At 39.6% G+C, this 15394-nt stretch overlaps 1 protein-coding gene across 1 annotated transcript in view; it reads right to left on the reverse strand.

Annotated features, from left to right (window-relative positions):
* Nucleotides 1–858: 858 nt before the first annotated feature.
* The window catches only part of znf148 (zinc finger protein 148), a 39481-nt gene continuing 24945 nt past the window's right edge, over nt 859–15394 (reverse strand). The window contains 4 exon segments of the mRNA XM_061879898.1: nt 859–6562; nt 14269–14387; nt 14482–14565; nt 14652–14775. Of these exon segments, the coding sequence (XP_061735882.1) occupies nt 4952–6562; nt 14269–14387; nt 14482–14565; nt 14652–14775 (1938 nt within the window). The 3' untranslated portion in view covers nt 859–4951.

The raw sequence follows: 15394 nt of genomic DNA on the forward strand, positions 1-15394 counted from the left end.
TATGAACGGCGAGACGGGACTTCTACTTTCGGTTGAAATCACTAAATGCAAGGACACTGTAGCACTAATAGTGAGCAAACTCATCCAAAAGATGGCGCCATAGCACAAACAATGACATCTTTTTAGCGTCTTTGCTTGTTTTGAGTTTTTAAACTATTGGCGTTATGGCAGTCAGCGAAGAAATATCCATACATCAGCCGCACCGTTTTATAAGCCGCGAGGTACAAAGCGTAGGAAAAACCTTTTCACATTGTCATTATGAGGTATTGTGTGTAGATTTTTGCGGACAAAAATATATTATCAATTCTAACTGTAGCATGACGAAATATGGGAAAAAGTGCAGCGCTGTGAATACTTCCCGGTGCGCCGTATTCCCACATTGTGATTGCAAGTACTACATTCTTTTTGTAGTGAAAAATGTGCAAATTGTGCAAACATCGAGCACAATCCTTTTAAGTCATTTCACTACATCCCGCTTTCATCCCAACGGGAAGTGGGGGCTTCTATAATCCTTTCAGATTTGATCCGACCTTCTATTTGGCAATATCAAAAAAAAACGGGGTCTCTATTTTTCACATCCAATCCAAAATTCTGCTAATGTTCAAGAATCCAGATTAAAAGGCAAGCCTCCTTCTCGTCTAAAAATACAAAAATGACGACACGCTTTTCAGGCAACAGTAAAGTGGCGGTAGAAAAAAAAAAAACATGATATACAGTTTCATAGTCATGGTGTCAACTAAAAATCTCAAATTGAAATATTTCAGAGTTGAATTTTTGCACTTCTTTGTTTCTTCAAACCCAGGGGAGGTAGCTAGCAGCAAAAAAGTTGTGTGTACACTATATTGCCAAAAGTACATGGCCAGCCATGCAAATGATGAGAATCAGGTGTTCTAATCACTTGGCCCGGTGTATCAAATCAAGCACTTAGGCATGGAGACTGTTTCTACAAACATTTGCCGTCAGTGATGCCACCTGTGCGACAAATTCAGTCGTGAAATTTCCCCGCTCATAAATATTCCAAAGTCAACTTTATGATAAGAAAAGTGAAATTCGGGAACAACAGCAACTCAGCCACCGAGTGGTAGGCCACGTAAACGGACAGAGAGGGGTCAGCGGATGCCGCCAAGACTTTCTGCACAGTCAGTTGCTGCAGAGCTCCAAACTTCATGTGACCTTCCAATTAGCCCACGTACAGTATGCAGAGAGCTTCATGGAATGGGTTTTCATGGCCGGGCAGCTGGATCTAAGCCATATAACACAAAGTCCAATGCAAAGTGTAGAATGCAGCGGTGTAAAGCAGTGGTCCCTAACCTTTTTGGAGCTGCAGACCGGTCAACGCTTGATAATTTGTCCTGCGGCCCGGCGAAGGGGGGAGGTGGGGGGATGATTTTTTTTATTTTATTTTTTTTACTTTGTCATGAAAAAGGGAGTTTTTTTTGGGTTGATGCACTAATTGTAAGTGCATCTTGCATTTTTTATGTTGATTTAATAAATTAAAAAAAATTTATAGAAAATTCTTCTGCGGCCCGGTACTAATCAGGCCGCAGTGGTTGGGGACCACTGGTGTAAAACACGTCGCCACTGGACCTTAGAGCAGTGGAAACACCTTCTCTGGACTGATTAATCGCGTTTTTCCCAGTCTGGGTTTGGAGGTTGCCAGGAGAACGCTACACTTCAGTATGACATTTGGTGGAGGACGAATTATGGTGTGGGGTTGGTTTTTCAGCGGTTGGGCTTGGCCTGTTAGGTCCAGTTCAAGGAACTTTGAATGCTCCTGGACACCAAAACATTTTGGGATGGCACATTAAGTTCCTATGTGAGTAAAGGCAGGTGGCCAAATACTTTTGGCAATATAGTGTGTGTGAAAGGAAGCAGAATGGATGTACATAAATAAATATGACAGGGGTGTATAACACAGTAGGACAGAACCCATGTGGCCCCTTTCATCGTGGTTTACCCGACACATGAAGTGTGACAAATTTGGGGGCGGGGGGGTGCACTATCCATTTTAGCCGCAAGATGGCTAAAAATCTTAAAAACGTGTTTGGTGGCCATACCGAATTTGCCCATGTAGAGTGGCGCTTTCCATCATTTCCAGCAGACTGCATTGCACAATGACTAACCCCTCCACCCCCCACCTCTTCCTTTTGCGCAAGAAATCCCTACTGTATATGGATTTGCCTTTGTATTTGATTATTATGTATTTTTAATGTATATTTTTAAAAAACTGTAGATTTCACAGTAAAAATATGAAACTCAGCCACCAGAAATTTACTAAAGAGTGTTTTTTTTTTTCAAACGTACTACAGTAAATAGATTTTTACAGGAAAAAACTAGCTTTGTTGCCGGAATTTTACTGTAAAATTGACGTGTTACTTTAAATGGGAAAAACTGTACCAGTTTTTTATTTTATTCCGGCAACTGGGAAAAAAAGGCGGTACTGTTTTCCATTTACAGTAAAACACCGTAAAAACAACAACCGTATATTTTATGGTTGGGGACGGCGTGGCGCTGTCGCCAGCAACTTGAGGGTTCCTGGTTCGATCCCCTCCTTCTACCGACCTCGTCACGTCCGTTGTGTCCTTGAGCAAGGCACTTCACCCTTGCTCCTGATGGGAGGTGGTCGGGGCCTTGCATGGCAGCTCCCGCCATCAGTGTGTGTGAATGGGTGAATGTGGAAGTAGTGTCAAAGCGCTTATAGTACCTTGAAGGTAGAAAAGCGCTATACAAATACAACCCATTTACCAAATTTTATGGTTAAAAAAAAAAAAAACTCCTGGTAGCTCAGTCGATGGAATTGTACCATTAATAAAACCCGGCAGGAGTAGGGGTGTAACGGTACGTGTATTTGTACTGAACCGTTTCGGTACGGGGGTGTACCGCACAAGTTTGTAAGCTAAAGTCTTAACAAGCTGCTTTGCTTCTTCTGCCTCTGTCTCAGCACCCAGCATTGTCCCACCCACACAACCATCTGATTGGTTACATACAAAGCCAATCAGCAGTTCATATTCAGAGCGCATGTAGTAAATGCTTCAGCGTCGAGCAGATAGGTGTTTGTAGGTGAGCATAAGGCAGCGTACTGTACTCTCCCCAAATGATAATAAACACCTCCCAGTCAACTACTACTCGAAACTTAAATTGCAGCTCAGCTTGTCGCAGTTCCGGCTTGAGGTGAAGGCTGATTAGCTTTTAGCGTAACGTTAGCTCGTGTGTGTTTTACGGACAGAAAAGCTTTGAATGGCAGGGTCCCTGCTGTCACATGTTGATAAAAATATCACATTTACATAATAAATATCAACTACAGGCTTCCCAAATGCTGTGATCAATTAAGCATGATGAGTAGACTTGAAACTGTTTAATGTCGCAGTTCTGTTTGAGGTGAAGGCTGATTAGCTTTTAGCGTAACGTTAGCTCGTGTGTGTTTTACGGACAGAAAAGCTTTGAATGGCAGGGTCCCTGCTGTCACATGTTGATAAAAATATCACATTTACATAATAAATATCAACTACAGGCTTCCCAAATGCAGTGATAAATTAAGCATGATGAGTTGACTTGAAACTGTTTAATGTCGCACTTTTTATTTGTAGAAGAAAAGTTGTGTTGTTTTATTCCATCTGAGCAACAAGTTGAGGCAGTTTAATGTTGATTAACGTGGGCAAAATTATTATAGTGTTCCCAACGTTAAAAGGATAAAGCCATTGTTTAAAAATTTGGTAAATAAATAACCCAAAAAAATATATATTTTGTTGTTTTCTTACTGTACCGAAAATGGAACGAACGGTGACTTCTAAACCGAGGTACGTACCGAACCCAAATGTTTGTGTACCGTTACACCCCTACGTGGGAGTTTTTTCAATTTTCATTAATACGCTGTAAAAAAACCACTACATTTTACTGTGAAATCTATTGTCATTTTCAATGTGAACAATTTGACGGATCACATGCTTTGAAATCCTAAGTCAAACAAATATTTGTGATGTGATGTGAGTTATATTTATATAGCGCTTTTCTCTAGTGACTCAAAGCGCTTTACATAGTGAAACCCAATATCCAAGTTACATTTAAACCAGAGTGGGTGGCACTGGGAGCAGGTGGGTAGAGTGTCTTGCCCAAGGACACTACGCCAGTGACTCGGATGGCGGAAGCGGTAATCCAACCTGGAATCTTCAAGTTGCAAGACGGCCACTCTACCAACCGAGCTATGCCGCCCTAATACATACATGGAACATATACAATTGTGGTGTTGTTGACATAAGTCATTTTGCAATCTACACCTATCTCTCATGTGTGACTGCCATCTACTGGTCATTTCAGTTTTTGATTTTGTTTAGACAAAAAAAAGAACGTTTGGAAGGTATTATGATATACTGTAATATTTGTTGCAATATTGCTTACTATTAAAAGTTTAAAAAGGTATGCAATTTGACACTTGTGCAATGTGGCATGAAAATTATGCTTTGGTCGGTAAATCCAGTGGTCCCAAACCTTTTTGTAGCTGCGGACCGGTCAACGCTTGAAAATGTGTTATTTTATTTATTTATTTATTTTATTTCTATTTTTTTTTTCATAAGGAAATACAATCATGTGTGCTTACGGCCTGTATCCCTGCAGACTGTATTGATCTATATATTGTGTGTTTTATGTTGATTTAATAATAAAAAACAATTTAATTAAAATAAATTTGAAAAGTATATATTTTTTTTTATTTCTTGTGTGGCCCGGTACCAATCGGCCCGGTGGTTGGGGACCACTGGGTTAATCTCTCGATGCAAATGAAAAACATTTTTTTTAAAGGGGAACTGCCAATTTTTCAATGTACTTGTTCAAGAAGAGCCTTTTTTTTCTCCCAACGTACTTAAACTATCTGGCAAACTATTGGCAAAACAGGTGAAATGGGATAAAGTGCTGCAGAAATGACGAATAAAAAAACAAAAAACCCAGAGTCTTCTCCTCAATCAAAGGTTTCACCCGATGAAACCTCCGGGGAGGAATTCAGTTGGGACCTCGTCTCAGTGACTCGGACTAAAGGAAACTCTGAGAAGTCTGTGCTGTGTCCGCGTAGACTTACTTGTCCATTGGCACCTGTAAACTGCGAAGAGGAACCAGATCTGGAGGTCTGGAAGTGAGACTTGAAGTTTGGATCGAATGTGCCTATTTGAAAAGTCTGCAGAATCCCTTGAGAGGGGTCTGTCTTTTTGGAAGGTGAGACCTGTTCGAGGAAGTCCTCCTCTGAAGGGGACACTGTGGAAGGGGGAGTGGTCTCATCGCCTGAAAATGAAAATGAGTGCTGGGAGTCCCCGACCAGTAATCCGAAGTGAGGTTTCTCTATCGTGGATCGTAACGGGGAACTTGTCCCTGATTTGAACCTACTGGGGGAAGGGAATTGTTTCTCGGTGGAGAACAGAGGCTGTCCGGCTAAGGTGGGGTTTTCCGTGACTAAACTGAGGCTCTGGCTAGTCAGGTAGCTGTCGTTCTGGCTGGTCCTTTCCAGCGCCTGCTGGAGAAATTTGGAATATTCTTGCAAGAGACTGGACTTCTCCGCCGGAGGCTGAGTTTGAACACTGGCAGCTCCGAGGCTCTCAGCAGGACTGCTGTCCGAAACATCCGAGGAATTAATAGATATGCTTGAGGTAACTTCCGCATCTGCCACGCTAAAGGATATGTCTGAATGGCCGTTAGCTTTGTTGGAGTAGTGGTCCAACAGAGTCTGAAGAACCTCGTCAGGCAACACGTTTCTGTCATGCGTCGCTTTTATCTCGGCGTTAATCAGCTGAGGTCCGAGAATGGTAGCAGGGACTGTTTCGTCAATGACTGCCGACACCACCGTGTGAGTAACGGTCGGCTGAGAAGCGATAGTACTCGTGTTCAGACTGTAATCCCGACTGCTGTTGGCCGTCGCCGCTTGAAGGTATCGTTTCTTCTTGAGAAATTGCATGGCGTCGTCGTAGTTTGTGCTGCTGGTAGCCGGTTTCACCGGAGTTTCCACCGATTCCGTGTTGCCGACTTCGTCTAAAAGGCCTTGCTTGTCAACAATTTCAAACGTATAATGTGTGACTTTGTTGTCCTCGAAGGAGGACAGCGTGGCCAGGCAAGGAGCTTGTTCGCCGGATTGCTTCAGGCTCCTCTTAGATATCTTCTTCAGGACCAGTTTAGGGGTTGCTGCCTCCTCCGGTGACAAGTCTCCCTCTTGGTGTTGGCTGGTACTTTCTTCTGGAAGCTCCACAGAGTACTCTCCAATCACGTACTCGTGTTTAACTTTGGAGGACACCGCGAATAGAGGCAGAACTTCGCATTTAGTTTTTCTGTGTTCCTCTTTCATTTCGGTTTCTTTCATGGTGAGACCTTCCGCCTGGGCGGCCGTGGAGGAGCCTGAACTGTCGGACTTGTCTGCACACTTTTGCCGCTTCTTCTTGGGCAGTACGCACTCTTTGGTGAAGAAGGGGCTTAACGAGTCGGCTTCGTGCAGCGCTACACTTTTATTGCCAGCCTTGTTGGTCTTTCTGTCCCGGTTCTCATGGCACATTCTTCTGTGCTTTAACACACGGTCCGTTCTGGAGAAGTACTGTGGAAGATAAAATAAGGTTTATGCAAATATGAAAACGGATTATCAGTCAAAGATAAGTAAAGTTGATACAATATCGAAAACGGATTGTCTCAAGTATAAACAGGAGGAACCTTTGTCATCCTTGTTTTCTTCTTTGTCAAATTCACTGGTAAGTTTCTGCTATACGTCACATGATTTACAGACTTCAGGCAGAGATCTGCTATTGTGAGAGGATTATTGTAGCAAAAATATTTCCAAATGTGTATCTTAGTCTGTGCGTGTGAAATCTAATTCAAGTGTCTGCGTGCTAATGTGTGTATTTCAATCTGTGTGTGTGTAATCAGATCCGAGTGTATGTCTTTTAATATATATGTCCGTATTTTGATTTATCTATGTGTAAAAAAAATCTGTCTGTCCGTATTATGATTGGTCTGTGTGTAAAAAAATATCTCTGTCCATACTATGATTGTTCTGTGTGTAAAAAATATCTGTCCATATTATGATTTGTCTATGTATAAAAAAAATAATTGTCCGTCCATATTATGATTTGTCTGTGTCTAAAAAATATCTGTCTGTCCGTATTATTTGTCTGTGTGTAAAAAAATATCTGTCTCTCCATCTTATGATTTATCTGTGTGTAAAAAAATATATCCGTCTATCAATATTATGATTGGTCTGTGTGTAAAACATATCTGTCCATATTATGATTTGTCTTCGTGTAAAAAAATATCTGTCTGCCCATCTGATGATTTATCTGTGTGTAAAAAATATATGTCTGTCTGTATTATGATTTATCTGTGTGTAGAAAAATATCCGTCTATCAATATTATGATTTGTCTGTGTGTAAAAAATATCTGTCTGTCCGTATTATTTGTCTGTGTGTAAAAAATAACTGTCTGTCTGTATAATGGTTTATCTGTGTGTAAAAAAATATATCCGTGTATCAATATTATGATTTGTCTGTGTGTAAAAATATCTCTCTGTCTGTATTATTTGTCTGTGTGTAAAAAATATGTCTGTCCATCTTATGATTTATCCGTGTGTAAAAAATAACTGTCTGTCTGAATTATGATTTATCTGTGTGTAAAAAAATATATCCGTCTATCAATATTATGATTTGACCGTGTGTAAAACATATCTGTCTGTCCATCTTATGACTTATCTGTGTGTAAAAAATATCTGTCTGTCCATATTATGATTTGTCTGTGTGTAAAAATTATCTGTCTGTCCGTATTATTTGTCTGTGTGTAAAAAATATCTGTCTGTCCATCTTATTATTTATGTGTGAGTAAAAAAATATCCGTCTATCAATATTATGATTTGTCTGTGTGTAAAAAATATCTGTCTGTCTGTATTATGATTTATCTGTGTGTAAAAAAATATCCGTCTATCAATATTATGATTTGTCCGTGTGTAAAACATATCTGTCCGTCCGTATTAAGATTTGTCCGTGTTTAAAAAAATATCCGTCTATCAATATTATGATTTGTCCGTGTGTAAAACATATCTGTCCGTCCGTATTATGATTTGTCGGTGTGTAAAAAATAACTGTCTGTCTGTAATATGATTCATATGTGTGTAAAAAAATATATCCGTCTATCAGTATTACGATTTGTCTGTGTGTAAAAAAAAATATCTGTCTGTCTATATTATGATTTGTCTGTGTGTAAAAATTATCTGTCTGTCCGTATTATTTGTCTGTGTGTAAAAAATATCAGTCTGTCCATCTTATGATTTATGTGTGAGTAAAAAAATATTCGTCTATCAATATTATGATGTGTGTGTGTAAAACATATCTGTCTGTCCGTATTATGATTTCTCTGTGTGTAAAAAAAATATCCGTCTATCAATATTATGACTTGTCTGTGTGTAAAACATATCTGTCTGTCCGTATTATGATTTATCTGTGTGTAAAAAATATCTGTCTGTCTGTATTATGATTTATCTGTGTGTAAAAAAATATCCGTCTATCAATATTATGATTTGTCCGTGTGTAAAACGTATCTGTCCGTCCGTATTATGATTTGTCCGTGTTTAAAAAAATATCCGTCTATCAATATTATGATTTGACTGTGTGTAAAACATATCTGTCTGTCCGTATTATGATTTGTCGGTGTGTAAAAAATAACTGTCTGTCTGTAATATGATTCATATGTGTGTAAAAAAATATATCCATCTATCAGTATTATGATTTGTCTGTGTGTAAAAAAAAATATCTGTCTGTCCATCTTATGATTTATCTGGGTGTAAAAAATATCTGTCTGTCCATATTATGATTTGTCGGTGTGTAAAAAATATCTGTCTGTCCGTATTATTTGTCTGTTTGTAAAAAAATAACTGTCTGTCTGTATTATGATTCATCTGTGTGTAAAAAAATATATCTTGTCTATCAATATTATGATTTGTCTGTGTGTAAAACATATCTGTCTGTCCGTATCATGTTTGGTCTTTGTGTGAAAAAATATCTGTCTGTCCATCTTATAATTATTCTGTGTGTAAAAAAATATCTGTCAATCAATATTATGATTTGACTGAGTGTAAAACATATTTGTCTGTCCATATTGTGATTTGTCTATGTGTAAAAAACATCTGTCTGTCCATATTATGATTTGTCTGTGTCTAAAATAATATCTGTCTGTCCGTATTATGACTTATCTGTCTGTCCATATAATGATTTGTCTGTGTGTAAAAAAATATCAGTCCGTATTATGATTTGTCTGTGTGTAAAAAAAAATATCTGCCTGTCCATATTATGATTTGTTTGTTTGTTTGTTGATAATATCTGTCTGTCCGTATTATGATTTACCTGTCTGTCAGTATTTTGAATTGTCTGTGTGTAAAAAAAGAAATATCTGTCTGTCCATTTTATGATTTGTCTGTGTATATAAAAAAAAATATCTGTCCGTCCGTATTATTATTTGTCTGTGTGTAAAATATATCTGTCTGTACATATTATGATTTGTCTGTGTGTAAAAAATATTTGTCTGACCGTATTTCGATTTGGCGTGGATGTAAAAACCAAAAACAAACAAACGTGTGTGTATTTAAATGTGTGTGAAGGAGGACCCGTCTATCGGCTGTCTTCGTCATGTACGACTTGTCAGTCTACCGCAATTTGAACGTGTAAAAGGATTTGTCTGTAACTGCAGCTTGCCTTTCCTCATACTCACCACTAGTGGGCGCCTTGCAGCCTCTCTCACCTAGTGGTTAGAGTGTCTGCCCTGAGATGGGTAGGTCTGAGTTCAAACCCCGGCAGAGTCGTACCAAAGACTGTAAAAATGGGACCCATTACCTCCCTGCCTGGCACTCAGCATCAAGGAGTCCAGCCTCTGACTGAATATTTTTTTAATCTCCCGCTTCTGTCTCCACCCCGTTTCCGCTTGTAAGTGCTGTGTGTGTGTGCGTGTTGCCTTTCATGCGTTTCGGCTCATACTATCAGCAATGTCACCAGTGCGCGCCGTCATGTCCATGAAAAAAAAAAAAAGTACTGATATCTTTCTGAGTGAAGTGAATTGAAAATCATATTTATATAGCGCTTTTCTCTAGTGACTCAAAGCACTTTACATATTGAAACCTAAGTTACATTTAAACCAGTGCGGGTGGGCACTGGGAGCAGGCGGGTATAGTCTCTTGCTCAAGGACACAACGTCAGTGACTAGGATGGCGGAAGCGGGGCTCGAACCTGGAACCCTCAAGTTGCTGGCACAGCCACACTATTAACCAAACAATACCGCGCCTTAGGTGTCGACTTGTTCAGGGTGTACCCTGCCTAACGGCCAAATGCAGCTGAGATAGGCTCCAGCACCCTCCGCTTCCCCGAAAGGGACAAGCGGTAGAAAACGGATGGATGTTTCAAAAACAATATAGTTCCTTTTCTAATTCATTAGTACAGCGGTACTTTATTAGTATCGGTATACCTTACGATCCGACTAAGCACGTTTCGATTTTAGCAACTGTGTAACATGTTTAGCCTCGTCCTTCAGTGATAATAGTACTTTAAGAATTTATTTGCCGCAATGGAGGATTATTGATTGAAATGAGATGCATAATTGGTTCTATGGACTAGGAAACGGCAATAGTAACCAAGGTTTACAAATGTTGATGGTTTTGGGGGAAATGGGAATGCAAGACCTGTCCAACCCGAGTTCTATCTCAACTCAGTAAAGTGAATTATATTTATATAGCGCGTTTCTCTAGTAACTCAAAGCGCTTTACATAGTGAAATCCAATATCTAAGACAAATGTTGATGGTTTTGGGGGAAATGGGAATGTAAGACCTGGTTACGTTGATGCCCAACCAGAGTTCTATCTCAAGTTAGTGAGGTGAATTATATTTATATAGCGCTTTTCTCTAGTGACTCAAAGCGCTTTACATAGTGAAACCCAATATCTAAGACAAATGTTGATGGTTTTGGGGGAAATGGGAATGTAAGACATGCCCAACCCGAGTTCTATCTCAAGTTAGTAAAGTGAATTATATTTATATAGCGCTTTTCTCTAGCAACTCAAAGCGCTTTATATAGTGAAACCCAATATCTAAGACAAATGTTGATGGTTTTGGGGGAAATGGGAATGTAAGACCTGGTTACCTCGATGCCCAACTCGAGTTCTATCTCAAGTTAGTGAAGTGAATTATATTTATATAGCGCTTTTCTCTAGTGACTCAAAGCGCTTTACATAGTGAAACCCAATATCTAAGACAAATGTTGATGGTTTTGGGGGAAATGGGAATGTAAGACCTGCCCAACCCGAGTTCTATCTCAACTCAGTAAAGTGAATTATATTTATATAGCGCGTTTCTCTAGTAACTCAAAGCGCTTTACATAGTGAAATCCAATATCTAAGACAAATGTTGATGGTTTTGGGGGAAATGGGAATGTAAGACCTGGTTACGTTGATGCCCAACCAGAGTTCTATCTCAAGTTAGTGAGGTGAATTATATTTATATAGCGCTTTTCTCTAGTGACTCAAAGCGCTTTACATAGTGAAACCCAATATCTAAGACAAATGTTGATGGTTTTGGGGGAAATGGGAATGTAAGACATGCCCAACCCGAGTTCTATCTCAAGTTAGTAAAGTGAATTATATTTATATAGCGCTTTTCTCTAGCAACTCAAAGCGCTTTATATAGTGAAACCCAATATCTAAGACAAATGTTGATGGTTTTGGGGGAAATGGGAATGTAAGACCTGGTTACCTCGATGCCCAACTCGAGTTCTATCTCAAGTTAGTGAAGTGAATTATATTTATATAGCGCTTTTCTCTAGTGACTCAAAGCGCTTTACATAGTGAAACCCAATATCTAAGACAAATGTTGATGGTTTTGGGGGAAATGGGAATGTAAGACCTGCCCAACCCGAGTTCTATCTCAAGTTAGTAAAGTGAATTATATTTATATAGCGCTTTTCTCTAGTAACTCAAAGCGCTTTACATAGTGAAACCCAATATCTAAGACAAATGTTGATGGTTTTGGGGGAAATGGGAATGTAAGACCTGGTTACGTCGATGCCCAACCAGAGTTCTATCTCAAGTTAGTGAGGTGAATTATATTTATATAGCGCTTTTCTCTAGTGACTCAAAGCGCTTTACATAGTGAAACCCAATATCTAAGACAAACAAATGTTGATGGTTTTGGGGGAAATGGGAATGTAAGACCTGCCCAACCCGAGTTCTATCTCAAGTTAGTAAAGTGAATTATATTTATATAGCGCTTTTCTCTAGTAACTCAAAACGCTTTACATAGTGAAACCCAATATCTAAGACAAATGTTGATGGTTTTGGGGGAAATGGGAATGTAAGACCTGCCCAACCAGAGTTCTATCTCAAGTTAGTAAAGTGAATTATATTTATATAGCGCTTTTCTCTAGTAACTGAAAGCGCTTTACATAGTGAAACCCAATATCTAAGACAAATGTTGATGGTTTTGGGGGAAATGGGAATGTAAGACCTGCCCAACCCGAGTTCAATCTCAAGTTAGTAAAGTGAATTATATTTATATAGCGCTTTTCTCTAGTAACTCAAAGCGCTTTACATAGTGAAACCCAATATCTAAGACAAATGTTGATGGTTTTGGGGGAAATGGGAATGTAAAACCTGGTTACCTCGATGCCCAACCCGAGTTCTATCTCGAGTTAGTGAAGTAAATTATATTTATATAGCGCTTTTCTCTAGTGACTCAAAGCGCTTTACATAGTGAAACCCAATATCTAAGACAAATGTTGATGGTTTTGGGGGAAATGGGAATGTAAAACCTGGTTACCTCGATGCCCAACCCGAGTTCTATCTCGAGTTAGTGAAGTAAATTATATTTATATAGCGCTTTTCTCTAGTGACTCAAAGCGCTTTACATAGTGAAACCCAATATCTAAGACAAATGTTGATGGTTTTGGGGGAAATGGGAATGTAAGACCTGCCCAACCCGGGTTCTATCTCAAGTTAGTAAAGTGAATTATATTTATATAGCGCTTTTCTCTAGTGACTCAAAGCGCTTTACATAGTGAAACCCAATATCTAAGACAAATGTTGATGGTTTTGGGGGAAATGGGAATGTAAGACCTGGTTACGTCGATGCCCAACCCGAGTTCTATCTCGAGTTAGTAAAGTGAATTATATTTATGTAGCGCTTTTCTCTAGTAACTGAAAGCGCTTTACATAGTGAAACCCAATATCTAAGACAAATGTTGATGGTTTTGGGGGAAATGGGAATGTAAGACCTGGTTACGTCGATGCCCAACCCGAGTTCTATCTCAAGTTAGTAAAGTGAATTATATTTATATAGCGCTTTTCTCTAGTGACTCAAAGTGCCTTACATGGTGAAACCCAATATCTAAGTTACATTTGAGGTAGTGTGGGTGGCACTGGGAGCAGGCGGGTAAAGTCTCTTGCCCAAGGACACAACGGCAGTGACTAGGATGCCGGAAGCGGGGCTCGAACCTGGAACCCTCTAGTTGCTGGCACAGCCACTTTATTAACCAAACTATACCACGCCTTAAGTGGCGACTTGTTCAGGGTGTACCCTGCCTAACGCCCAAATGCAGCTGAGATAGGCTCCAGCACCCTCCGCAACCCCGAAAGGGAGAAGCGGTAGTAAATGGATGGATGGATGAATGGATGTTTCAAAAACAATATAGTTCCTTTTTTAATTCATTAGTACAGCGGTACTTTATTAGTATCGGTATACCTTACAATCCGACTAAGCACGTTTCGATTTTAGCAACTGTGTAACATGTCCTCGTCCTTCAGTGATAATAGTACTTGTAAGAATTTATTTACCGCAATGGAGGATTATTGATTGAAATGAGATGCATAATTTGTTCTATGGACTAGGAATCGGCAATAGTAACCAAGGTTTACACATGTTGATGGTTTTGGGGGAAATGGGAATGTAAGACCTGCCCAACCCGGGTTCTATCTCAAGTTAGTAAAGTGAATTATATTTATATAGCGCTTTTCTCTAGTGACTCAAAGTGCCTTACATAGTGAAACCCAATATCTAAGTTACATTTAAAGCAGTGTGGGTGGGCACAGGGAGCAGGCGAGTAAAGTCTCTTGCCCAAGGACACAATGGCAGTGACTAGGATGGCGGAAGCGGGGCTCGAACCTGGAACCCTCGAGTCGCTGGCACGGCCGCTCTACCAACCGAGCTATATAAGTCATGCGGCTATTGCCTTTTTGCCCACACTCAAGTATGACTATCAAGAATTTTAAGCAGTAACAAATATAACCTGGTGACAGTAGTCGCATTGGTAGGGTTTCTCTCCACTGTGTGTCCTCTTGTGTCTCTCCATGTGATACTTCTGGATGAACTTCATACCACACTCGTCGCAGCGGAAAGGCTTCTCGCCTGAGCATGACAATGCAGACCAAAAAAACAAAAAAAACACACTTGGGTTAAACAACATCAAAACGAGGTTCGATTCTTGCACGGGAACACCCACCGGTGTGGATTTTCTCGTGCCTCTGGAGAAGGTACTTCTGAATGAAGCGCATGTCACACTGGCTGCACTGGAAGGGTTTCTCGCCTGAAATGTGGTTATCATAGAGGATACAAACTCGGTCGAAAACAGTTCTTTTTCCGAGTTAGAAGTGACATTTGGACGAGGCGTACCAGTGTGAATGAAAACGTGCCTCTGGAGATGGTAGTTGGTTCTGAAGGCCGCGTTACAGTGAACGCACACGTGGCACTTGGGGTTCTGAATGCCAAAGGAACCGTCGTCATTGACGCTGAGGATCTGTGACACAAGCCCACAAGAAAATACGTTTGGATATTTTGCAATCTTTGGGGAAAATCCTTATTTATTGTACACTTCAAAAAGGCAGTGTTCAAAAACAAGAGAAAAAAAAAACATACAAAAATCAGGGGTATTTTACTTGAACTAAGCAAAATTATCTGCCATTAGAACAAGAAAATTTGGCTTCTCAAATTAAAACAAGTCAAATTAGCTAACTTCAATGAACCCAAAAATACCTTCAAAAACAAACCCCGTTTCCATATGAGTTGGGAAATTGTGTTAGCTGTAAATATTAACGGAATACAATGATTGGCAAATCCTTTTCAACCCATATTCAGTTGAATATGCTACAAAGACAACATATTTGATGTTCAAACTCATCAACTTAATTTTTTTTTTGCAAATAATAATTAACTTAGATTTTCATGGCTGCAAAACGGGCCAAAGTAGTTGGGAAAGGGCATGTTCACCACTGTGTTACATCACCTTATCTTTTAACAACACTCAATAAACGTTTGGGAACTGAGGAAACTAATTGTTGAAGCTTTGAAAGTGGAATTCTTTCCCATTCTTGTTTAATGTAGAGCTTCAGTCGTTCAACAGTCCGGGGTCTCCGCTG

This window comes from Nerophis ophidion, linkage group LG19 (assembly GCF_033978795.1).
Source record: "Nerophis ophidion isolate RoL-2023_Sa linkage group LG19, RoL_Noph_v1.0, whole genome shotgun sequence".
NCBI lineage: Eukaryota > Metazoa > Chordata > Actinopteri > Syngnathiformes > Syngnathidae > Nerophis > Nerophis ophidion.